The sequence below is a fragment of the Rutilus rutilus genome (assembly GCF_951802725.1).
Source record: "Rutilus rutilus genome assembly, chromosome: 23".
In the NCBI taxonomy this organism is placed as follows: domain Eukaryota; kingdom Metazoa; phylum Chordata; class Actinopteri; order Cypriniformes; family Leuciscidae; genus Rutilus; species Rutilus rutilus.
The window spans coordinates 11,311,295-11,338,958 of NC_140233.1; the positions used below are offsets into that span (position 1 = coordinate 11,311,295).

At 37.9% G+C, this 27,664-nt stretch overlaps 1 protein-coding gene across 1 annotated transcript; it reads left to right on the forward strand.

The window, feature by feature from the left end:
• The first annotated feature begins 5,107 nt into the window (after positions 1 to 5,107).
• Positions 5,108 to 27,349, forward strand: snrkb (SNF related kinase b). The gene is made up of 6 exons (XM_084396722.1): positions 5,108 to 5,367; positions 13,781 to 14,458; positions 22,384 to 22,525; positions 24,756 to 24,968; positions 25,059 to 25,175; positions 25,330 to 27,349. Exons 2-6 carry the CDS (start codon positions 13,870 to 13,872, stop codon positions 26,510 to 26,512), a joined length of 2,244 nt encoding a protein of 747 aa, XP_084252848.1. The 5' UTR covers positions 5,108 to 5,367; positions 13,781 to 13,869; the 3' UTR covers positions 26,513 to 27,349.
• The last annotated feature ends 315 nt before the right edge of the window (positions 27,350 to 27,664 follow it).

Below are 27,664 nucleotides of genomic sequence, written 5' to 3' on the forward strand. Positions count from 1 at the left end.
AAATACAGCTGGGACATTCTACCAGAAATGTACATTATCTGTCCTTGAATTGTTACAGTGAATAAAAAAGTAATTCATCCAAAAATTTCTAAACCTGGCTCATAGTTGATTTCTGTGAGTTGTTCTGTAAAGGAATATGTCATTCATTAGGTTCTCAGATAAAACACTTTTGAAAATTACAAATCCTGTCCATGTCCTTGTCCTCAGCCAAATTGGAGCTACAGCTTTCATAGTTGTGTTATGCTAAAAACTGTTATTTAGAAAAAAAAAACTCCATCAATAACAAGTTTAAGCTGTTATCATTCACATCAACTGATCAAAAACATGAAATTATGTATAAATTCTACAAATAAATTGTATTTTACAACTGTCCTCATGTTTTTGGTCAGTCGTTTACATAAAACTCTACAAAAAATGTGTGAAATACGCCTTTAAGAGTATCACTCAGAGGAGGTGACATCATTTGACCCAGGTGAAGCTGACATTGATCAAGGCTGAATTCTGTCATTGAATTGTATGATTTTAAGCTTGTTTTTGTATGGGTTTTTTTAGGAAGACGAGCTAAAGGGTCAGGCCCTGTCACGGTAAAACATTCCAGAAAATAATGAAAATGTTTTAAATCCAAAACATGTCTAAAAAGGTTACTGAAATTCCTTGCTTGCATGTTAACAGTTTTTATGCTATAGCAGGCTGAGTAATGGCAGTTTAAAATGGCCAACCGTCAGGCCCTGTCACATTCCTGTGTGACACGGTCTTACAAATGAATGTTATTGTTCTTTTTTATTACATTTATTGCATATATTATGTATTTAACGCATGCAATAGTAAAATGAAGGCCCAGGTGCTTGATTTTTATACAACTGTGGCCATGGAAGTGATTGGAACACCTGAATTCAATTATTTGGAGGGCTGTCCCAATACTTTTGGCAATATTATGTATGTCCTTGGCTGAATTTTACCATAGTCTAATATTTCATTAACATTAAAATTATAATAATAATAAAAAAAGCCAATCAAAACTTAAATAAAGAACACAAAACATAACTTTTTCTGCATCATCAAAATCCATAAAGTCAGTCCTGTCACACAGGAAATTATGACAAAAGTGTACTATTTGAGGAAATATTAATTAATTAATCTCTTTAACTGTGTAGATGAAGGTGGGGCTATATATCAACTACTATGGTTTTGTAAAAATCTCCTATGTAAAGGTAGTTATTTTACAACTTTATGAGTGCCTGCCGGGTATTCTGTGATTTTGTGTACTGCAGTTGACCGAAAAGTGACTTATATTTCTTATAATTATACAACCATGTTAGATACAATCAGGGACATGTGATCAATAAGAAAATGCTATTTGTATCAAAGAAATTCATTAGGAAACCATTCTAACATATACAAATTTGTCTGTGACAGGGCCTGACATTTTAGGGGTGAAATGCGTATAAAAATGTATTTTATTCAATCATAAAAAAAATGCTGAGATGGCATGATATGTGTTTCTCATAGTTTAACATATCCTCCATATGACTCAACGTTCAGATTTAAGAAAAGTATATTTTTTCCCCCAAGATTTTTTATAAGTGGAAATGTACGTTTCTGGTAGAATGACCTTCCGCCATGTTTCTAACTGACACGCACCCAACTCGTAAACTTGGGGCTTAATGAAAACCCCGAGTTTCCCACTCGTAAGTAAGCAGCCTAAGTAAAATTGTATTTATACATTTATACACTAATAATACATTTAAAATAAAAAATTAAACTGTTCACTTTTGGTAAATGTATTGTTTTGTTCACTGTTTTGAGAAGCTTGTGGACATAGTGGCGGGTTGTTTTTACAAGTACAGTTTTTGGATCATCAAAGTTAGGGGGGCAGCTGGGGGGGGCAAGGCTCTAGAGTGGGGGGGCACCTGCCCCCCCTTGCCCCCCTGTAGATCCGCCCATGGGACTTTCGTATTTACGACTTTGTGGGGCGTTCAAATCGGTTCAACTCAATACGATCTTCCCCACGTTACTTGAATGCACCGTAATTGCCTTACGTAATTAATCATAAACTAATCTTTATCGTAGTAAGATTTGCTGGAGAATACGTTTATTTTCTAGTCTCGGTATGCTTAAGTTTCAGGCATGATAACTTCCAAGGGAACAGTAGGCTACTATTTAAAACGATAGTTCACCCAAAAACGAAAAATTTGTCATTCTTTAAAATATCTTATTTTATGTTCAACAGAAGAAAGAAACTCATACAGGTTTGGAACAACTTGAGGGTAAGTAAATGATGAGGAGGGAAAACATGTTTGGTTGAACTATCCATTTAATAGTAGGCATAGTTATTAGAGAGCAAGCCACAAGGTGGCGATATTACATCACACAGACAGTCCTCTGTTTTGGCTATTCAATAGACATCAGCATGCATGGTCTTTGAAAAATGACTAACATGTGAAATAATTTAATATAGATATGATAAATAATTCGTAAGAATTTCTCAAAATGTACTTCTATATTTCGATACTACTTTTTCCAAAATGGTTTAAACAGTTTGGTCTTCCATTAAAATAATTCTCTGATGTAGCCTAAACTTGTCAAAATTAAAAACATGTCCCAAGATTTCAGGAAACTATTAGTTTTTAAATTAGACTTGAAATAAATGAAATAAAATGAGCAGACAAATAGGCCACATGGGATGTTGTCATTGTTCAACCCTGCATTTTGACAGGTAATATAAATCCATAATCATACCCAGATGATGAAATTGTGCAAGTGTAAACTTATATCTCAATGCAGAAATGCCCCTGAGGTACTGTGAGTTGTGTTGAACTAAATCATTTCAGCTGAGCTGACCTTTATTATTTTGTCAGCATGCGTTTGAATTTACATATTAATACACCCTCATATGCAAGTCTAGATGAAGATCCGGTGGGCTTTGCAACCTGCGTAGATCGAGCTGACAAGTTACGGCATCGGTTCCCATAGTAACCAATGTGTTCTCCGCCATGTACGGACGTCATTTGTTCCCCATGGGGAGAGTCTGTCTTTCTCTCCTCTTAAATAGTTACATTGTGCCTGTGTTGACTAACACGGATGAAAGCGTACACTCATTACAAAGAACTTCAAACTTGATAATCGTCAAACCTGTTTCTAATAAAACCCCCATGGATGTGGTCTGACCAACGCTTGTTCTTGACGTAGTTAATATGAAGAGATGAACAATGCAAGTATTTTTGTATTATCTAAAATTAGGGTAAGCTATGTTAATGGAGGTGCTTGTGCTAGTCATCGTGTAAAAGTGTGTGACTGTCGGATTGTTTAAATGAATCTTTTGTGACAAGGGCATTTCATATTTGGTGTTTTGATGACATCACGGTCTCCTTGACTCCAGTGTTTTGAGGATGTCAGACTCAGTCAGTCAACCTCACAGTTCCAGCGCAGAGAGGAAGTGAGTGCACGGAATCTTGATCAGTTCCTCCAGTGTTCTGGAATCTTAAAAATGTCCTCTGTTCCGACTTGTACATTCCCCACTATTAACACTCACGGTCTGTTGAGACGTCTGGCATGCCAGACATCCTGATGATGTTAAAATAATAGTAGTAACTTCCAAATTAACCTTTAATTTCCCCTTCAGGATCTTTTAATATGCTCCTCTGACCTCATGAAAACCCGTTCAGCAGCTGTTATTGAAGCTTTCTGTTGTATCACACTGTACTTTTGGGAAGTGCACATTGCAAACATATTGACCTGATGAGTTTTCCGTAAAGCTCCATAAATCTACACTGTAAAAATGTTACTAACTAAGTATGAGGCATAAAACTGCTACAATAAAACCTTTAAGTTACCTTCCTAAATATAGCACACACACACAAAAAAAACTTTGAATATAAAGTAAATATAAGCAAAAAGTAGGCTATTAATTTTCCTAATTTATCATTTTTTATTCACTTATTTTTTATTATGGTTATTATTATTTTTTATTTTTTTTAAGTAAAGAGACGTGGGTTTAGATTTTGTTTAAATACACTGAAAATATATATTTTACAATATTTTATGCTCACCAAGGCTGCATTTATTTGATCATAATATATAGTAAAGAAATAGAAAAGCATAGTAAAGCTTATGTAATATTGGGAAATATTATTAGAATTTGAAATAACTGTTTTCTGTTTTACTTATATTTTTCAATGTAATTTATTCCTGTGATGCAAAGCTGAATTTTCAGCATCATTACTCCAGTCTTCAGTCACATGATCCTTCAGAAATCATTCTAATATGCTGATTTGCTGCTCAAGAAACATTTCTGATTATTATCAATGTAGAAAATAGTTGTGCTGCTTAATATTTTTGTGGAAACAGTACTTTTTCAGAATTCATGAATGAATAGAGGGTTCAAAAGATCAGCATTTATTTGAAATAAAAGTATTTTGTAACATTATAAATGTCTTTTGATCAATGTAATGCATCCTTGCTGAGTAAAACTATTAATTTCTTCTACTTATTGATCCCAAAACTTTTAAAATGAAACTTTTCTTTTAATTTAGTAATCATCTAGCCTATTCATTTATGTTGTTTAATAAATATAATAATATGTGTGTGGATCACATTGTGCAGTGTCTATGTTATTATTAACCCCAGATGTGGAGAGGCCAGTTCCAAGTCATTGTGCAGCATTCCATTGTAGCGTGTGTTACTATCAGTAAGTAACAAACAGATTTTAATAGCTAGTATAGGTTGGTATAGAAACATCAAAAAAGCAAACTTGCAGCAGCATGTTTTTTCTATTGCAAGTCTAACAGAAACTATTTTCAATTCTTAAATTGCTCGTCATATGCCTACATGTATCCTATATGCTCATTACAGACCTTGCAAGAATGTTCGGATTGCACAAGTGAGTCAGCTTATTTGCATATACTGTGACATTAAAGTGACCAAAATCGCACATAAATGAGCGGAATGTCAGTCCGAGTGATGTTGTTCCATTCGGTCCCTTCTCCTAATTATAGCCAGTTGCATAATAGTCTTCTTGAGACTTAAGAAACATTTCATACGGCCCTGCCTAGTCAACTCACTCGCCCTCACTCACTCAAGTCCGGGTAAGCTGGAATGCATTGACGTCAGAGGAGGGAGAGCGCTCGAGCGCTAGAGCAGAAGTGAGCGCGAGCACTGCGGAGCGACGCGCGCACCACTACATGCCTCGTCCTGGTCGGACAGTGGGCATCATTTATTGATATAAACAACAGCGAGCAGACGTGTGAAGATATTGGGAAGCGAATATTTTGTTTAGCCTCCAGAAATATACACAAGGGGAAGCTGAGAGTATTTCCAACGGATGCTCGTTTACATAGACGCATGAAACGCTGCCTACCACTTTATATGGTAAGTTATTATAGAAAACAAATGCGTTTTGTGTATTTAACTATTTGTTGAATTGAATGCTGAAATCGCCCGTGAGGATTGATACAGGCCTATGGGATATGGGATATATATGTAGGGTTTAATTCCATTGAGTTTCATTTGGGATCATTGAGAGCCTGTCAGAGTGTAATAGTTTGATGTTATTGTTTGTGTTATAGTTAATAATGATGATTTTAATTATCTGATGTACTATTGTTTTATTCGTGTCATTTTATGTAGTTGACAGGTTATTAGCTAGTTGCTATTAGAAAGACTGAATTATTAAAGGTGACTTATAGAGATGTGGTTTGCGGACAAACACTGGGTCGGACTCTGAGGCATTGTGCTGGCCTGCATTTCGGTTCTCTCTCTCTCTCTCTCCTTCACACACACACACACACACACACACACACACTCAGTATGGTAGTCATATCCTCTGGTCCGCTCTTTGTTATCCTAGGCCTGGAGACATTCAGGGGCATCTAACAGAAGGACACACACAGGTAAGTGAAAGAAAACAAGGCAAAGAGACAGAAAGAAGGACAGAGAAATTGAGGGTCACATTGATTTATGTATAATATTTAATGAACAACATATTGCTCTGTGTTGGTGCAAAGTCAAAATGCACTGTTCCATAAGTGCAGGAATCCTGTGACAATGCAAACTGATAAACAAGAGAGATGCATTTAGGAGCAGTTATTATTGTTGAACTGACAGGTTTTGTGGCAATTAAAGTGAACACTTAGTGAGATTCTTAGCAATGCGATGCAAAGGATGCTGGCTAAAGTCATTAGACTGATTTCTTTTATATATATATATATATATATATATATATATATATATATATATATATATATATATATACATATATATATATATGGTCTTGTATGTTCTGCATCATTGTAGATACTTGAGTGTGAGTATATATATAGCTTGCAGCCATAGTCCTAGACTCAGCAGTGTTTGTTTGTGCACATGTATGTGTGTGAGCATATGTGCAAGCTTGTGTGCTGGCAAACTACCAAGTTTGTGGGTTTCACAGCGATTCTTTTGTGCCTCAGATTGAAAAGAAGAAGTGTGCATGTGTGTGTCAAGTGTTATCACAGTAGTGTCCTAAGACACATCAGCTCCATCACAAGGCTGACCTGAGGGAATCGGGACAAGAGGGGAGTGCAGGTCACCTAGATCAAGTTTCGCCTACATTGTAGAAACCAAATTTCCTCAGACTGACTGATCGTGTCATGTCGCACAGCAGATTTGCGCTCAATGTTGACAGGCTAACTTCTTGTCACTGGAAATATACATATAGGAGACAATTTAATTTTCAAATTTAAAGCCAAGTGGAAAGAAAGAGACAAGTAATAAAAAGTTACATCACTGTCTACTGTCTACATAGGCAGCTACCTTATAGCATCCTATTAGTCATGCAACCTCACAAGTGATGAATTTGTAATGTTCTACATGTAGTATGAAAAGCAGTTGATTTCAATTGAGTTTTCCATTAGCATGTTGCAGAACTAAACTTGTGATATTTTAAGCATATCAACTCTCTGCACACAAATACTGGGTAAAGTAAGTCATTTTTTATTAATAATTATAAATCAGTGGAAAAACACAAGGACTTAAAGGGATAGTTCACCCAAAATTGAAAATTCTGTCATACATGATTTATAACATTGATATTTATGCTTTCAATTCTACACGCTTGATTTGAGTACCAATATAGAATTTACTTCTTGCCTGAACTAACTTTTTCATGAAAATTACATTGTTTTTTTTTCTGTATTATTTTTTTTTTCAGTGTAGTTCACCCAAAAATGAAAATTCTGTCATCATTTAATCAGCCTTAAGTTGTTCCAAACCTGTATACATTTCTTTGTTCTGCTGAACAAAAAGGAAGATATTGTGATGAATGTTGGTAACCAAACAGATCTCAGGCCCCATTGACTACTATTGTAGGAAAAACATACTATGGGAGTCAATGGGGCTCATCAACTGTTTGGTTACCAACATTCATCACGATATCTTCCTTTGTGTTCAGCAGAACAAAGAAATTTATACAGATTTGGAACAACTTTAGAGTGAGTAAACGATGACTATCCCTGTAAAACACGTATGCGCAATGGTCAAATAAATTCGTACAGCGCATGTTTACATAGAAAAACAATGGGAAAAGCAGTGCAGTGGAATGCAAAGAGTGCCTGTGTGAAGGTATATTAAGTATATTTATAGTTAACAATTCTCGTTTTGTCCGCCATCTTGGAACACATTGCAATGCATTCTGGGATTGCATGCCTCCTGATTCAACGCTGCCTATGAATTTGAACTAAATTCTGAGGCAGATAGACCTGGAGTGTGAACTTCAAATTTTCCCTCAGTAGGCACTAGGCACCCAGACAGCAACATAGTGTCGGCCCAGATCCGGGCCACATCTGGTACATGTGGATTCCACAATTACTAGGTTTTGGAACCCTGGGTGTACATTCAGGAATATTTGCATAGATTATTTCATATTTGTACGCACAGGAGAACTTTTTTCGAAAAGGAATTCTACCTAATTCACAGCACATGCGTATGCGCATGAATTTATTCTTAACCTCATTCTGTTGTTAATGAATTTGGAGTATTCTAAATGACCCACCGCGTGCACAAGGTTAATAGTTTGCATAAAACACGCCAAAACCATCTTCATATAAGGGCTTTTCACACAACCTTTCCACCTTTCCTTATCCTTTACAGCATTTCGTCCCAGCAAACATTTGACGCTCTCGAAAGATCTCTAAATATCTACATACCAAACAATTTATCTTAACATGATTCTAAGGCCACCCAGAGTATGTGGTTACATGTATTTTTTTCTTTTTTCTTTTAACGTACGTGGTTTAATTTTTTCCCGTAAATTTAGAGTACTTTTTAGTATTAAAGTTATTGATGTTTGTATGCTGATTTCACACAAATTTGTGTGTACGCATACTTAGTGAATGAGACCAACAGTTTGCATTTTGATGAATTTTACCGATAGACCAGTGGTTTAAATGTTTTACTGTGTGTGTTTGAGTGTACACGTTAATGCACTTCGCACAGCAGGCACGCAAGCTCCCATTGCACCACGCTGACCTCATCACTATGAATATTGCATGATGGGAACATGGGGCGATGAGATCATATCTAAAGGAAAACCCCATTATATTCTCCCCGACTCTGCATCTCTTTCACATCTCTTCACTCCTCTCGTCCATCAGCCCTTCAAAAGAGAGAGCGGGATGACTCATCCTTTCACACCTCTCCCCTGGTGCCTCCTGACAGCCCCGCGTACGGGTTTGTGTGTTCCGTATCGGCGTACAAATGAGTCGGGGTCTGTTTTCCTTCTGACTCTCACGCAGCAGGTGACAAAAGACCCCAGCATCTCTCGCTCAGGCAGCGGACATTTTCTCGCAGAAACGCTGAGCTTGCTGAGCCTGCTTCCCTTCTCCTTGACGTGAGTTCCTCGTTTGCAGGAAGTCGAGGAAATGCCATGCCTGCGTGTGTTAGCATGTGTGAGTCTTGTGTAACTGTGAGAGTCGTCCCAAATTGCGGATGCTGGGTGTCTGCCTGAGCGCTATCAGGAGGAAGCACCATTTGTGCTGCCTGTAGGAAATACTGCCATGCTTATATAGCTGATTCGGAACATGGAAAGGGTGGACAGCCCTATCCTTCCTCAATATAGAGGCCACCCAGCCTTTGTTACATCCTTGTGCTCTGTTTTTGCACTTTCATTTGTCATCTGGCTCTGTTTCTCTTTCGGTCTTACTATTAAATAAAGACATCTCACAAAAGGCAACAAAACATCAAAGTTTTGCTCTCCAGGGTGTAAGAAGCAGGAAGTTCTGAATGAAAATAATGATCTTGCAAACACTAAAACAGATCTGATTCTCTTCTGTTAAAGGAACAGCTCACTTTTCATTTGGGGAACGCAAAATATCATTTTATGGATAATGTTCACACTGCTCTTTTGCATTTAAAGTGAATGGAGATTGAATTCTCCCTTTTTTGCTCACATATCATTCAGATACCCGAATACAAAGTGTAAATATTTGCATAGATGACATATGAATATATCATTACTGAATTAGAATTAGATTTCAGTTTTAGTAATTTTATGTACATTTGTAGTTTTTATGAGTTAACACCAAGTCTTAGATGGGCATCATGGCATTAGTGTCCTTTTCAACCTCTATCATTGGTCATTAAATATTAAGCTCCTTTCATCAAACCACACAAACACACACACACGCACTCTAATAATGATATCGCATTACAGGTATTGATCTACACCATTTGTGCTACACCCCTGTCATCCGACTCCTCTGACGCCAAGTCCCAAAACACTTCTCTCCTCACGCTCCCCTCTTTTTCCACTTATCTCTTTGTATCCCCTCAATCAGAGCATATTTATACGTTTTATCTGGGTTCCCTCAATTATTTCTATGTGAGATTAATGTCAGAATTGTATTTTATTTGATATTTTATCGTAGTTTTTATTTTATTTTATTTTAGTGTTGTTGTGTGTCTTTTTAGGGGTTGTTTGTTTTTGTGGTTTTGTTTTGTTTATTTTATTTTTATTTGTTTGAGGTGCTGTGTGTCTTTTTTGGGGCCGTTGTTTGTTTTGTTTTGGTATTTGTTGTGTGTGTATTTTTGAGACAGTTGTTTTGTTTTATATTTCTTTTTGGGATTGTTGTTTTGGTTTTTGTTTGATTTTATGTGTCTTTTTGGGATTGTTGTTTTGGTTTTTGTTTGATTTTATGTGTCTTTTTGGGATTGTTGTTTTGGTTTTTGTTTGATTTTATGTGTCTTTTTGGGATTGTTGTTTTGGTTTTTGTTTGATTTTATGTGTCTTTGGGATGGTTGTTTTTGTTTTGTTTTATGTGTCTTTTAGGGACGTTGTTTGTTTTGTTTGTTGTTTTGTTTTGTTTTTTGTTTGTTTTGGTTTTGCTTGAGTCTTAACTAATCTCCCTTAAGTTTTCATGTGCACCTAATGGTTGAAATACATTTTCTTAATCACATGTCTTGCAACTGCGTGATACAACGATACTACAAAAGATGTGTCTAATACAGGGGTGGGCAAACTACGGCCCGCGGGCCACATACGGCCCGTTAGGCTGTTTAATCCGGCCCGTCGAGTATTAAAAAAATTGTCTAAAGATCGCATTCATTTTGCCTCTTTCTTGCAATACTTTGTGTTTTATATATATATATATATTGCGTTGCAAATATTTGACAATCGGAATATCAGATATTTCATGCCATAGCTAACAAATGTAAAAAAAGGAAAAATGACATAAAAGCAGATCATCATTCATTCAGCGCTGTTGTGGCTGCGGTGTGTCACGTAACAAGCTAGACGCGTCACCATGGAAACCAAACAGACAGCAACTTAAGCGCATAGATTTGGTGCACATTAATGTTTTTTTCTTTTTTTGAAAACTCACAGAGAAAAACATTTTTGGTAACCGCTTGCACACATGTTTAGTTTTTCCTTTGATTTGTCTGCTATTTATTTTTGCTACTCTGGATTTGTGGATGTATCCTCCTTTATCGCCCGGCTTTCGACTAACGTTACGCTCCCCTGTCTGCCATGTAAGTTACAGAACCCGGTTTTGTTCATTAAATGTTCTGATCTGCCTTTGCTTTTTATGTTTTATTTTATTATACTTAAAATAAATTTGTATAATCGTTTTTTTCGTTTTTTTTCCACAAATGTATGTCTTTTGGAAGTGCAAATTGATTGCCGTGCAAATTGATTGCCATGCAGTTTTAATAAAGTTGAATTAATGTAACCTTCTGTCATTTTTACTCTTCTAAGTGTACACTTAGGTGTTTTGTTTCTAATTTACGGTTAGGCCCATTAAATAATAATAAGGATAAACAATATTTAAAAAGTATAGGCTATAATTATCAATCATCTGACTAATTAAATAACATGCTAAATGGGGGATATCTAGCATAAAAAAATGTATTGTCAGAATGTCCTCTCAGTTGTTGAATTTCGCGCAGACGTTGCCACAATGTAAATGTGTTTGCTCAGCCCGATCTCATGAAAGTTCGAATACCACGAATTGTATTTGTAGTTCTTATGAAACGCAGTTTTCGCGTGCATATGATACGCACTTAAAGGGATAGTTCGCCCAAAAATTTAAATTCGGTCATCATTTACTCACCCTCAAGTTGTTTCAAACCTGTATGAATTTCTTTTTTCTGCTGAACACAAAAGAATATATTTTGAAAAATGTCGGTAACCAAACAGTTGATGGACCCCATTGACTTCCATAGTATTTTTTTTTTCCTACTATGGAAGTAAATGGGGTCCATCAACTGTTTAGTTACCGACATTTTTCAAAATATCTTTCAAATTATTTCAAATATTTTTAAAAAATTGCACTCCGCACCCCTAATCCTAACCAAGGGGTTTACAGTGCATAGCATATGCACTAAAAAATATATATTTTTGGCGTATAAATGGCACGAGAAATTAAATTCGTGGAATAGATACGCACTTTCATGAGATCGTGTTTCATAATCTGCTACTGGGCCGGCCCTCTGTCAAATTTTAAAACCCAGTGTGGCCCTTGAGCCAAAAAGTTTGCCCACCCCTGGTCTAATACCATGGGGGGATGTCACAATCAATATCACTTCCTATAGAATTTCACTATTGAATGGGTTTTGTCTTAGCATGCATTATGATGTTACCTCTAGGTATGGCTGAATTTGTAATAGACAGCCATATTCGTGCTTGAACATGTCATTATTGTCACTCCCTATCAGTTTGATAATAGAGGAGTTCTCTGTTAAGTAACTGGGTGGATTTGTTTGAGTTCTTCGTAATAGTAACTACTGTTGCTAAGTAACTGCTGTACTACAAAGTAGGCTCTGTCTGGGTATAATAATATATAATAATAATTGTTTGCTTATGAGACGATTAGTTAATTAGTCAATTATATTTTTCTTCGAAATGTTTTAAGATCAGTGTCTGGCATTCATGCAGGCAAATACCAACAGTATTTCTCTTCTCTTGAGCATACAGTATGCTGTACCTGTATACATAGTGTATACAGTATACCTGTTAGACGGCTTACCCTGAGCTCTCTCCACACGCTCATCTTCCTCTGTGAATGTGAAAGTCAAGTGGAGTTTGCCTCTATTTGCAGCACTGTCTATTTCAATACAAAGAGCACTACATCCCTGCACTTAAAGATTCCTAAAAGGGTTTTCCAGTCTGATGCCACAGAGGAACCTTTTAAAGTTCTTTGCAGCTGCTAGATTGTTCTAAATGGCTGTTGGCACATTGCTATGTAGTTGCTAGGATGTCATGGGTGGTTGCCAGGCTGTTGCTATGCTGTAGCTAAGGTGTTCTGATTGTTTGCTACTTGCTAGGATATTGGTTTGAAGGTTGTTATGATTGGCTTTTGGCATGATGCTATGGGGTTGCCAGGGTGTTACTATGCGATGGCTCAAATTATGAATGGCTGCAAGGGTGTCGCTCAGCTGTTGCCAATGATTTGTGATTGGTTGATGACATGTTGCTACGTGGTTGCTGGGATTTTGTAGATGGTTTCTAGGGAGTTGCTGTATGATTATTAACACTGCTCTGGTTGCTAGGCTGTTACTAAGGTTTTTTGAGCGGCTGTCGGCATGTTGCTTTGTTGCTGCTAGGGTTTTGCTATTAGGTTGCTAAAGTTATGGATGGTTCTATGGCCATTGATCTTACATTTTTTACATTTATTCATTTAGCTGACGCTTTTATCCAAAGCGACTTACAATTGCTATATATGTCAGAGGTCGCACGCCTCTGGAGCAACTAGGGGTTAAGTGTCTTGCTCAGGGACACATTGGTGTCTCACAGTGGATTCGAACCCGGGTCTCTCACACCAAAGGCATGTGTCTTATCCATTGCGCCACCACCACTCTTGCTAGCATGTTCTGGTTTATGGCATGTTGCTATGCAGTTGCTACAGTTCATTGGGTGGTTTCTAGTATGTTGCTGTGTGGTTACTGACATACTTTATGTTGAGTGATTGTTTGGTATGTGGTATGTGGTTGCTGGTATGTTGCTAGAGTGCTGTGGATGGTTGCCAGGGAATTGCTATGCAGTTGCTTGAATGTTGTGGATGGTTGCCAGGGTGTTGCCTTTCAGTTGCTTGGGTGATCTGAGTGGTTGCTGGCGTGTTGCTCTGCAATTGCTTGGCCTTTCGGGGTTGTTTGGTGGGTAAAGGTTAGGTTTTTTCCTAAGCAAGCATCACTGATTAGATACATTCTCCCCATATCTGAGATAAAATTCATTATAACAATTATGTGCAGGGGGTCCGTTGTTTTTGTGTCATTTCCTCACTGTCATTTTCTCTCTTTTGTGTTTCCACAGGTGATGTCTCAGTAGAGTCCCAGTTTCCTTCAGCTCCCTTACGTAAACGAGCCCAGCCCTGCAACTGTACCTCCACTGCTTGATCCAAAATGTCTGCCATCAAAAGCGGTTACGAGGGCAAGATAGCCGGCCTATACGATCTCGACCGCACACTGGGCAAAGGTCATTTCGCCGTGGTCAAACTAGCCCGTCATGTATTCACGGGCCAACTAGTAGCAGTCAAAGTCATTGACAAGACCAAGCTTGACGATTTAGCAACTGGCCACTTGCTACAAGAAGTCCGTTGCATGAAACTCGTCCAGCACCCCAATGTAGTGCGACTGTATGAGGTCATCGATACACAGACCAAGCTCTACCTCATCCTAGAGCTGGGCGACGGAGGTGACATGTACGATTACATCTTGCGTCACGAAGGCGGGGTGGCCGAAGTCACGGCGAAAGTGCACTTTGCGCAGATTGTACGAGCGATAGCCTACTGCCATCGTCTGCATGTTGTCCACAGAGATCTGAAGCCGGAGAATGTGGTGTTCTTCAGGCAGCAAGGGACCGTGAAGCTAACAGATTTTGGCTTCAGTAACCACTTTAAGCCTGGGACAATGTTGATGACCAGCTGTGGTTCACTAGCATATTCCGCCCCAGAAATACTGCTAGGCGAAGAGTATGATGCTCCTGCAGTGGGTAAGTGATGAAAATTTATTTTTTTGGACATTGCACCTCCTACAAATTCTTGTATCACAGTTTCCCTTCTTCTATCTGTTTCCAAGTGTGTTGTTTTATTCAGCCAGTCAATCAGAATGCATATTCAGAATCCCTGAAGCAAATTCGCATGAGAGTCAAATTCTCAATAAAGTCACTCCAAAGATTGAAAGATTTGTTGATTTTAATAACAGAATGTAAGATTCATTGTTTCAAAGATTCAGAGATTTTAAGATTGTAACATCCTTAACATTCTAAGGATTCATAAGAGATTCGAAGATTCATAGTTTCAAAGATTGGATATTTATCTTCTATCTGTTTCCAAGTGTGTTGTTATATTTAGTCAGTCAGTTAGATCTCAGCAGATGCTAAATTCTGTCCTGTCGGACTCTTTCATTTACATGCAGTGCAGTCAAACTAATCCGGCAAGGGTTTAAATTGTAGTGGTTCGTAAGCTTGTGCGTTAAACTCATTGTTTGTGTTGCAAGAACGCCGGGTTGCCTCGCTCTCTTCTCGCAGTTGATTTTCCCCTCTCTTCTCCTCACGTGCCACTTCTGGGTTTAATCACTGTCGTTTGCCGAGCGGAAATCTACTGAATGAACAGCACATCTGTGCCCTGGCAGGGTTCAAGCAAGGAGATTTGAGTCAGGTCAGACCTACACATGACTCAATTGACCGCATTCAGAATCCCTGCAACAAATCTGCATGAGAGCCAAATTCACATTGAATATCCTGAAATTTAACGACAGTGAAATTGGTAACAAACATTGTTTCATTTTTACATTAGCAATATCCATTAAACAAACTCATATTGTTCAACCACAGAGATGTATAAAATGTTTCTGCTGCCTACGGTACATTTTTCTGTTGTGTCAGGCAGTGCTTTGGTCTGGAACTTTCTCATATTTGCCGTAATGTTGTGTCTTGTCTTGGAAAATTGTTTCGAGGATGAATGTGGCTGACTGTGAACTCGCAAACTCTTCCATTATATTGTTCAGACCCAGTCACCTTATTAAGTTCTGGAGATGTACTGTATGACAAAAAGAGTCAAGGAGAAATGAAAAGAAAAGAAAGCAGATTTAAAGAGAGAGAGAGATGAGTATGGAGAGAGAGACTGGGTCAAGCAGGACACTTGAGCTTAACATCGACTCAGACAAGAGGATGAAGAGTAACTGGAATGACAACGAATCATTCTGTCTCTCTGTCTCTTTCTTGTTACTGTCTTGTTTCAGTTAAGTAGAGCTTTCTACAGCACAGATGTACATTCCCCTGCTCTGAGATTCTAATGATTCTGAAGGCTCTAAGGCTCTTTTAAGAATCTGTAGAATCTAAAAAAAATCTTTAGAATCTTAGAATAATTTTTTAACTCTTTCCCTGCCATTGACGGAATTTTCCGTTATTTATGAGACAACGCTTCCCCGCCATTGACTAAATTTTCCGGCTTTCCATGTTTTCACTGTTATACGGTAAGGGGCGCTATTACGCATCTTCTGAAAGAGTACTGAATCTCTGGATCAAAACACAGGCAAAAAGAAGCAGAAACAAGCGATAGCATGTAAGAAGATGTATATGTAAAATAATGCGATCATCAACATTAAAACGCAGGACCGAGCAAGCTTTGGGGGTGTTGATGGACTCAGTCTACTCCATTTATGTTTTGATCATTCTTCCTGAAAATGATCCAGATGATCTGATCCTTTTTACTTTTTTTTAAACGCTGGCAGCGGGGGGTAAAGAGTTAAGATTCTAAAGGTTTGAAAATTAATAAATTGCAAAAATTAAAACGATTAATCGTTTCAAATAATCAAATGTAAATCAAACAGATTCACAGATTCCAAAAATTCGAATGATTCTAAAGCTTCATGGATTCAATGATTCTAGGGATTCATAGTTTTAAGATTTCAAATTTTAGAATTCCAAAGATGAAAATATTCAGTTTCAAAGATTCTGAAGATTTAAATATTTTAATTATTTTAAAGCTTTATAGATTCAAATTCAAAGTTTGATAGATTCACAGATTCTATACATTCTAAAGGTTATATTCTTAGATTCTAGTTATACATGCAAAACTACACATTTTCAGAACTACTAGTTAGTTTGCCTGATGATCAGTCGTCTGTTTGATCTTAGGGAAACTGTGAATATTTAGACTGGTTTTGGGTTCCCCTGACCCTGATCTGATGCATTTCCTAGTGTGCGTTCACACAGCTCATGTTCTTGTGTTCAAAAATAGTTGGATGGAGTGCAGTGGAATAGAACAGAATGTAGGGATATGGAGACGTGTTTTGCAAGTTGGACTATTTTTAACTTGACACACTGTCTTGAAAACTCAAGGCTTATGATGAAAGATGGAACAAAATGGGAGTCACAAAGCTCGACACAATGTACGACGAAGACAGAGAGAGAGAGAGAGACAGTCTTCAGAGGACACTTGAGCTTAACATTGCTTAGACACTGAACCTGTCTGTCTCTCTCTCACTGTCTTTCTCTCGTTCCAGTTCACTAGGGCTTTCTAGAGCACAGATGTGTGCTGAGCTGCCATGTGTGCCCTTCCGCCCCTCTGCTCTAACATTATTAATATCATATTTATGTTTTTTTTTTTCTGCCAGAGCGCCATGTGACTGTGGGACAGTAATTCTCACAGAGGCTGCCTGTGCCAGGATTAGATCTGCACAAAGTGGGTCAGCCTCCGCCGAGACCCAACAAAGTGTGCAGAGGAGGCAATACTCACACACATACATGCTAGGACGCTAGAGGCGTGTGAACCTGAGGGCTTGTCTCATCTTTCTCTAAGCGATAGAACTAGAACAGATAAGGACTGAGTAGTCATGTGTTACTGATGTTTAACTTACTTTATCAGTCAGAATGAAGAGTAAACATGGACATAAAAGCAATGCTTTGCTATAGCTGTAGCTTAGCAGTTAGCATATTTGCCTGAATACATTCAGTTCAGGTTACACAGGTTCATAGTGGTTCCTGATTCTGTATGATTTACGGTTTTTGAAGATGAGGGCATGTCACACAGCCCGTCCATGGTAGCGTCTGGCTAATTTGGTTAGCTTTTACCAGTTCACAGGGCATTTGCATAAAATACTGTAGAATTGGACACATGTTGTAGGGCTGCAAAAGGAATAAAACCAAAATCATGAGATGGTTTAGTGCGACTAGCAAATCACAAAGGCTGAAAATAATCATTTCTAGTCATATTAATAAATTATCTACAGAGCCCCCGCACATGACTTGCAAAAAAGATTTAATCGTGTGCACGATTTACTATTTCGTTCCCTCGATTTGCTAAATCGTGTGGACGATTTACTAATTTGTTTAAAGTAATCAGTTTAAAGTCTCCATTAGATTTCCCCCCAACAATAGATATGAGAAGTGTTTTCTCCTCCCTTTTGATAAGCGTATGTATTTTTCTGTATTAAAATGCACATTTATATTGCTAGTTAGCTTACTTTCAACTTTTTTTTTTTTTTAAGATAAAGTGCCGGCTAATTACATTTTGCTAGCACAAAAAACAGACTTAATTAAAAGCACCTGGCTTGCACTTGCATTGTACCTGAATTACGTTACGTTATTGTGCAGTGGGATACATCACATCTGCTAGTCTGTTTTAGCAGCTCTAAACACACGGCAGTGCCTGTCGGCTGACCATGTGGCCCGCTGCCTAGTAGTTTATTCAGCTCCTGAAGTTTGCTGGGCACGGGCTGGCATCTTCCGGTTTAGCTGATGACATTAACCTCTGTAGCAGAAGAGAGAGAGATGAGAAAGTGTAGAATCTGATATTTAACCGTGATTGGAGAAGGGGGTTTTGCACATGTTTTTCTTTTAGCTTGAGCCTTTGCCTTTGTGTGTGAACGGCTGAATGTCCATTAGCTCTGTCAGAGGTTTTATTCATAGTCTGTAATCAGCTGCTCGACTCTAATCCACTCACAAGAGTTCAGTCACTCAATGCCAGCTCACATGCAGACACACACACACTTAAGCTCTAATTACCACTTTATTCTATTCTACACACAACATATAAGTACAGGTTTTGTGGGGACCAAATTGTTCTCACATGGACATTACAATGTCCTCATGATCTGGCTTACCGTGTATACCGTGTGTGAAGCAGCTCAGTGTCATCAGGATTCAGGTTGTTGACATTGCTGATCTGAGATGTTCTGAGACAGATAAGCTGGGAGAGACTGACTCACTCTCTCTTAAGATATCACACACAACTTCACAAACTGGCTATCTTACACTGCTTTGTGTGCATTTTTCTTTTCCTTTGAAAGAAACTACTACTTATATCCAACAAGGACACATTAAACTGATCAAAAGTCATGGTAAAGACATTTATAATGTTTGCGAAATAATTAAATTCTGTTCTTTTGAACTTTCTATTCATCAAAAAATATCACGGTTTCCGCAAAAATATTAAGCAGCACAACTGTATAATTGAAAATAATAAGAAATGTTTCTTGAGCAGCAACTCAGCATATCTGAATGATTTCTGATGGATCATGTGACACTGAAGACTGGAGTAATGATGCTGATAATTCAGCTTTACCATAACAGGAATAAAGTACATTTCTAAATATATTAAAATAGGAAAGAGTTATTTTCAATTTTTCAAAAAAAAAAAAAACTAGAATTTTAGAAACTAGAAAAGAATTTTGAACAAATTTGGACAATACATTTTATTAGAAAATTCAAAGATAATAAAGACTTTCAGAGTTTCAGATATTAGGCAGAGGTTCAGAGTTACGGAAGCGTATTGCATTCACTTGAGGAAAAATAATCTACTCTGTTTTTCTGAATTAACGAGTTAATTTTCTCAGAATTACGAGATAATTTTTCATGAATAAAAAGTTTTTGCTCTGTTTTTCTGAATTAATGACTTAATTATCTCAAAATTATGAGATACATTTTTCTTGAAATAAAATGTATTTGCTCTGTTTTTCTGAATTATTGAGTTAATTATCTCAGAATTATGAGATCATTTTTCATAAAAAATATTTGCTCTGTTTTTCTGAATTAATGACTTAATTATCTGAAATAATTAACTCAATAATTCAGAAAAACAGAGCAAAAACTTTTATTCATTAAAAATTATCTCGTAATTCTGAGATAATTAACTCGTTAATTCAGAAAAACAGAACAAAATATTTTTTTATGAAAAATGATCTCATAATTCTGAGATAATTAACTCAACAATTCAGAAAAACAGAGCAAATACATTTTATTTCAAGAAAAATTATCTCATAATTTTGAGATAATTAAGTCATTAATTCAGAAAAACAGAGTAGATTATTTTTCCTCAAGTGAATGCAATACGCTTCCGTACAGAGTTTCCAAACATTATGACATTTTTAGATTTCAAAAAAGATTCTAAGGATTCTAAATATTCTGGTACTTTAAAAAAAAATCTTAAGATTCTAACAAATTATACAATTTCTAAAAACGTTCTTAAGATTATAAATATTCTAAGATTTAAAACAGTGCAAGGTTTCTATAATATTCTAAAGATTCTACTATTCTACAAACTAAAATTAGAATCTTTAAAAACCTAGAATCTTTACAAGACCTCAAGTCTGTTGTCACATTATGTAAACTCAACACAGACCCGCTCCTTGTTAGTTACACTGTTTTGTGTAAACTGCAGTCACAGCACTCACACATAGAGGTGTGCTTCAAGTTCAAACCGACCAGTCACACTGACCCTAGATCATTATAATGAGTTCATTTTGATGATGGAGACATTTGATGCTGAAAAAAATAAAGTGGTCTGGTCACCTCCACACATTCACACTCTTTCTTAAGGCAGATGTTTTCTTACAAAGTTTCTATGAAACCATTGCATACTGTTGGTTATGTTTGTGATAATTATCATAAATTATCTTTAGCATTTATCTAAGTAAGCAAGTTGAGTACTTTAACTAAAATAAACTAAGTTTTACATTTATAACATTAATGCACTTGTTTGATCAAGAATACATGATTTTATTATGGAGTTTGAACCTTGGGTGTCATATCTCATCTGATGTCCAACACACATGTATATTTAGAGCATTTGAGTGTGCTAAAAGATAAAATACGTTACATAACCTCCTGCATGCACGTGTGTGGCTGTGCGAGATTTGTAGCACTAGTGTCTGTTTGTCTGGATCTGTGGAGGAACACGCAGTACAGAGAGCAGAAGAGAGGAGTTATTGTCAGAGCAGTTAAAGACACTGTTTGGACAATGCTGTCTCTCAGGACTGTCTGTCACGCTGATTCTCTGCTCTGGTTCACAAAGTACATGCTCTTTCACACAGAATTCATCCTTATACACACAAATGTTGGGTTTCAGTGTTTTATGTTGATTAAAACTGATGATTATAATGATTTTATACCGTACAAATTGTATATTCCATGGCTTAACTCTAAATCTATCCATCATAAAAAAACAACTTTCTGCATTTTTACATAGTCAAAAAGCATCACTTACTATGATTTATAAGCTATTTTCCTCATGGGACCAAAAATGTCCCCACAAGGCCAGAGATTTCTGGTATTTCCATCATTGTGGGGACATTTTGTTCCCATAGGGTTTACCAGGAACACACACACACACACACACACACACACACAGCACAGTGAGACCAGCATGTCAGATTTGAAGTTGCCGTTTAAATGGGAAAGTTTAAGAAGTTGGCACAGATTAAAAAATAAACATAAAATAAATGTAACTTTAACAGCATTTTTGGGTGACCTACTCCTTGTAAAATTAAAACTAAAACGTAATCCTAAATTTGAATAATTTAGTAGTAGTAGTAGTAGTAGTAGTAGTATTAATTATGTTGTTGATGATGATGATGATTATTAATGATGAACTAAAACTAATATATATATTCAAAAACGCAAAATAATATTACTAAAACTCTAAAAATCTAATAAAAAATATTAACAAAAGCTAGTATATCAGTGATATTAAAATAACACTAATCCCAAGAACAAGTTTAGAATTCCAGTCCCATGTTGCAACAACACTTAATGTTTGTATTTGTCCTCTGGCCACTTCTGAATTTCTGTATACGCCAAAATGGACCTCCAAGAATACAGCAGCCGCATTTAACTGCCAGTCAGGTCAGCGCACTAGACCAAAACTATGAATGAGCACATTCTCGGTACTCTTTCCTTTAGAAATCGTAGGTTAAATGAAATGTTATGAATATAAAATGAGTGATCTGACTCAGGGAATCTAAACTGATCCTATTATTTAAAAAATAATCTCTCTTAACAGAGCAAGGCCTAAACCTTCACCCATATTTGTACTTTTTTTGTGTGTTCACACGCACACGAGTGAAAAAGTAAAAGAGGAAGCTTGTTTTCTTGGAAGTCCACCATGGAAAAGTACGCCACCAAAACAAACACGTCTCTTGTGGGACTTACACGCCCTCTCTATTACTTTTCAATCTTTTTTTATGTCCCGTTCACCATGGTCTTGGTTCGTGAGGTTCTGTAAGACTTCCTGGGATCCTTAGTTTGCACAGAGTTGGATGGGAAAACAATGTCTTTAGTCAGAAAATCATCATGCCTATAGGCATAAAGCTTAAGTTAGTTCAATATTGTCTGAGGACGTACAGTGAGAGTATTTAGAATTGCTGGAGAGGTTAAGGCTCTGTTTTATTTGTGTGTATTGGTTGGTTTTGATAGTGTCACATGTGGGCACTTCTTTGTTGGATAAAGCCCTTGACATGTTTCTTCCTCTTTCCTGCACAAATCCAGTTACGCTTCTCTCTAGAGATGTAAATATTTACTCTGACAACAGTTTGATTTTTAAAAATTCAGATCCGAATTTCCCAGATTGCGATATTTAAAACCAATAAATGTGGAAAATGGATTTAAGATTAAGTCTGTGATTGTCTGTCTTCCAGATATCTGGTCACTGGGTGTAATCCTCTATATGCTAGTCTGTGGACAACCACCCTTTCAGGAGGCCAACGACAGCGAGACCCTCATCATGATAATGGACTGTCGTTACACTGTGCCCAACCACGTCTCTCCAGAATGCAAAGAGTACGTATATGTCATCTGAGCTTGCACACATGAACTAATACTGTATACAGCTTTCTCTGATTTAATCCAGAAGGCTGGAGCTTATTGTGTACTTGTACAAAGCTTACTACATTTATGCTTAAAACAAGAAAAAACAATTTGCCAAATGGGCTTAGAACATTTTTTTATGTAAGACGTATTCTTCGAAAACAAGTTAGAACAATGTTATCTTGGGAATTTCACTGGAAACCATGACAAAAATACAACTCCAGAAACTCATCATGATAGTAGTAGGCCATTATGTAACAAGTCTTGTATTATTCAGGGTCAGTTGATTTCATAGATCAATAGTCTTTGCTTCCCAAGCTGGTGCTGAAGAGTTTACTCTTTCTGAAAAAACAATATTACCAAAAACATGACCCTGTTCAATAAGAGTTTCCATGCTGATCTGACTCGTGCCCACAAAAACAAGTTTGATTTAAAATAACGAGTTTAAAGATGTCATTGACACCTTTGTGCCACTGGAACACAGAGTTGTGTTCTGTTGTGTTTTCCCCCTGAGAAGTGACAGGATGTAGCCTCTCAAACGCCTCTCCCTCGCACTCCAGTTTGTACCACTTTCACGCCAAACTTCATACCTATGTGTAGACCAAAGCCCATATGAACATTCTGTACTTTATCTGTTTACACCTGCTTGGACCAGCCAATCACAGTTTGTGGCTCTTTAAATGACGCAAATGTTCTTGGAGGTTAGATTTAGGAGCATGTTATGACAGTCACGCAGAAATTGCATCCTTGGGCCAGCTGATGGATACTGAGAGTAACAGGTCAAGACAACGCCCTCATTTTGTCTCATGAGGGCTTTAACTAGATATTCCGGTATACCGGCCACAGGAATGCGTTGTATAACAATACATAATTACATGATTAATTTTGACTAATTATGACTATTTGTAACTTAATAATAATAATAATATATTTTTAATGATCATTTTTTTATTTAAAATGTGTAAATATATATTTCTATAGGTGCCACGCTAATGTTTCTTTAAATATATTTTCTGTAACAAAATGAAATGTATTATTAAAAACACCTTTCTTTTCATTTCATTTGTATGTACAATTCTGTGTCCTATTAGACACCATATTTCACATTCAGGAACTTAATTCTAAATCACAAACCAATCTCAATTCACTTCTGAAAGGTGCACAAGCCTGCTTTTAAGTGTGTTCACCGCAGCTTTAAAGTGACCAGATCTTTACACAAGGCTGCCCTTTGTTGGAGTTATTTTTAAGTGGGTTTATTCCAGGCTATTTGTAGTCAGAACATCCCCAAAGCAACAGCTCTCGGGCTTGAGTTTAGGTCTGAATCAGGCAATTGTGCAAGAGTGTGCGTACAAGTTTGTGTTGAGACATCTGGGCTTGACTGCACAGCCAAACATAGTGACTGGGTCACATGATCTCCACCACAATCAAAAGCCTCCTTTAATGTGAAGAGGAGAACGCTTGTGTCTTTAGGCAGACTTTCATCTTGCTGTTTATCTGTAGTTTGCTTTTTTCCACCCTTCTTCCTCACGGCTATTTAAGGTCTTGAGGTTAAACACATCAAGAGACTCCACTGATGTTCAAGGGCAATGGAGCATGTAGGATTATAAACAGACACAAAAAAAAACACTTTGAAAGGGGAAACATCTCCCCCTGCTGGTCAGCTATGTGAGATGCAGGAACGTGTGCCAGTACCGCAGTGAAATAAAACACTCAAATGCCCTGAATAAACAAGCTGGATGCAGTGCATTCACACATACACAAGCAGGCTTGGATCGCAAGTGTTCCAACCAATACCGTATTCTTTCAGTTCGCCTCACTGAAGCACCAATTCTCTGCAGGTGCTCATGAATATTAATCAGCAGAAAGATAAGCACTTTCTTTTCATTCCGTCTCCTCTGATGGCAAAATGCGCCTGTGCAATCATCGTCTGTCAGCCAGGCAGAGAATATTTATTAAGATTGCTAGAAATGGAAAGTACAAAAATTGCAAGTAGAGTGAGACTGAAATGAAGTGAGATGGAGGCAAGTGTGATGAAGGGTGACAAAATCAAGCCTATTTGAGATGATGGGATTTTTCTTATTTCGTTCCCCCCCCCCCCCCCCCACAGAAGGTCATGTCTGATGTTCTTGTTCTGCTTTGGTAAAAAAAAGGGATAACAATCTCTCATCATTCTCTCCCTCTTATTTTCTTTTTTTCCTTTCAGTTTGATTTCACGAATGCTGCAGAGGGATCCTGCTAAGCGAGCGTCTCTCACAGAGATAGAGGGCCACCCTTGGTTGCAAGGTGTTGACCCTTCGCCTGCCGGATACACAGCCGCCCCGCTTACCTCTCACCGCAGTTTGTTACCCGAAGAGCATGAGTTCATACTCCAGGCCATGACCAGTGGCAGCATTGCTGACCGAGATGCCATCCAGGAGTGGGTATCTCTTTATTCTTCTTGGATATTTTCTTTTGGTCGTAGAATACAGTTATGTAAGTTAATCGTACAAATACATTTTTGTGATAGAGCTTTGGAGGCTGACCAATATAACCACATCACAGCCACGTACTACTTGCTGGGAGAGCGACTCCTTCGAGAAAAGCAAGAGCAGTCAAGTGTCAGTCCTGAACAAAGACATACACAGTAAGTCCCAGTATTCTTAAACATATTTTGGATAATTTGGGTTCTGAAAGTCTTTTATCTTCTTATGTGGTGGATCTAATCTTACCACATAACCCTTGGAACCTAAAGGTTCTTAATACGTTGTACTGAGTACTGTTATTTCCTCCCGCTACAGGAGACCCATGTCGGAACCACTGGACTTGGTGAGCCAAGTTCCCCGGACTGATACACTAAGAGGAGCACCTATGGGTCCCTTAGTGCCTCTTGGCTCTCTGTCTACCGGCTATGTGCGACGTGGTGTGAGTGAGTCTGGGGACCTGCTGGCTCCCAAACCCAACCGTCATGACAACTCATTCAGTGACTTTTGCAGCACAGCTCCATGCTTGAGCCTTAATTTGCGCCCTCCACCTCCAGACCAACCTACTGTCAAGAGCCTTGGAGCCTTACAGCAGATCTGTGAAGAAGAAGAGGATGAGGATGATGAAAAGGAGCAGAACAAAGATGAGGTGAAGCTTGAGGTGGCACCTGATAAACTGGATCTGTTTCCTTCGACAGATCTATCATTGAAACCTTCTAGAATATCTTTGCAATCAGAGACTCAGAGGAGAGCAGGGATGCCGTCAAGTAAGGTGATGGGAAACTGTGAAACTGTGACCGAGGAGGAGGAACTCGATGAAGGATCGGAATTAACAGAAGAGCAAAATAAGCCTTCAGAATTAGCCTCTAACGTCTCTTCTGGCACCGTAGAACATCAGGTAGAGATGCCCTCGAAGACTGAAGCCCATGTGGAGTTCAACCACACAGAACAACCAGGTAGAGGAAGGGGGAAGGAAGTTTTCACCCAACCTAGCTTGTCTTTAGATGAGCAAGAGGGAGAACAGATTCAAGATCCAAATATAGACGGACCTCCACCAGCTCCCACATTAGATGTTGTACAGTGCTGCTGGGGACAGCGAGAACCTTCGAAGGACACACTAGAAAATAACAATAATACCCTAGCCAAATCTCGACTGCTCGAGGTTGGGGTGGTGTCAACACCTTGTGGATCCCCGAGGTCCCTGCCAAGGAACCACTGTGTGGACCTGGGTCCCGATGGGGTGGAGATGCGTAAGACTGCGGCTGAAGTCGAGAAAACTGAGGAGGTACAACCTAAACCTCAGACAGGCCTCCAGGAAACCAGGGACACAAGTACTGACTCTGCTATTCGGGCCGATCCCAGCAAGGTCAAGAACGTGAACTTACGAGAACGTCTGCTACAGTTCCCGCTCTGTGAGAAAGCCTTGTCCTTCAACATCCAGCCCACCTCTAAAGAGAAGCTTCTACCATTTGCACAGTACAACTGCTGCCATGTCTTGTAGAGATTGGATCCCGAGATCAAAGAACAAACTGGCATGAGAAGCCCTCAAATATCTGCAACTTACTGGACACTAAAAGAATAAGTGTGTTCTCACCTCATACTGTAACCTCAGAGGTGCTTTCCCACACAATCTACTAATTGTATATTATTATTTTCTTTCCCTACCCAGCATTCATTGCTGCTTTCCTGTAAGACAGTTAACCTTTTGGCAATGCTGTGTATATGAACACGTGTATCTACTGACACTGCTCACTATATTCTGTGCTATCTCAGAGAATTTTATTAGAAGTAGCATATGTCTTGCTAGCGTAGAAGCTTTAATTCAATAACTTGTCATTTTGCACTGTAATATCTTAACCACATTAAGAGTACCACAGAGTTTACTGATATCACTAGACGAGTGACTGAAGACCATTCTTCACAGTGACACAGAAAAAGGCTACACAAGAACATACAGTGAACAATCACAATAGAGGCCATTTAGGCTCAAGGACTAGCCACTTAGTCAGTACAGTAGTCCTAACAAGTTTTTAGTCATTCATTTGGGTTTGTTTTTGCCGTTGACTGTGAGGCAACGTTCTTTACTCGCAGAACTTTGAAGAAGTTGCATGCTGAGGCATTGATGAAGTTGCTAATTCTCGTGCTAGCATGTTAGCTTGCATCTTCGCTGTCAGACAGTGGGACAGGAAGCGGAACAGTTTGCCACATTGATACAGTGAACAGTGACAGTTTGGGAGCATGGTTATGAAAGCATGCTAAATGAGAACAGCTTAGCATAACATTAGCATTTTGTGAGCTGGGGGACTGACCAGGGAAAGATGCTAAGTATATCTGTGATATATTTAAAAAAAACAAAAAAAAACAGAGACGACTCGAACAGAGATTATTCTGAGAGATTATAGCCAGAGACTTTTTGTGAAATGGACATAATGTTACACAAAAACAGGAGACTGGTCTTCCTGGAGCTGTATTTTGGAGTTTGTTTTAAAACTGCTAATTCTTGGAAATATTATGAAGCTTTTATCAAATATTAGAGAGTTATCAAGAGTTTTTTGGAAAGATGGTGACAAAGACATCATATCTTTTTTGTTTCCTTTTTTTACATAAGGAGATATGTGAGGGAGATTAATTACATAACATTGAACATCTATTT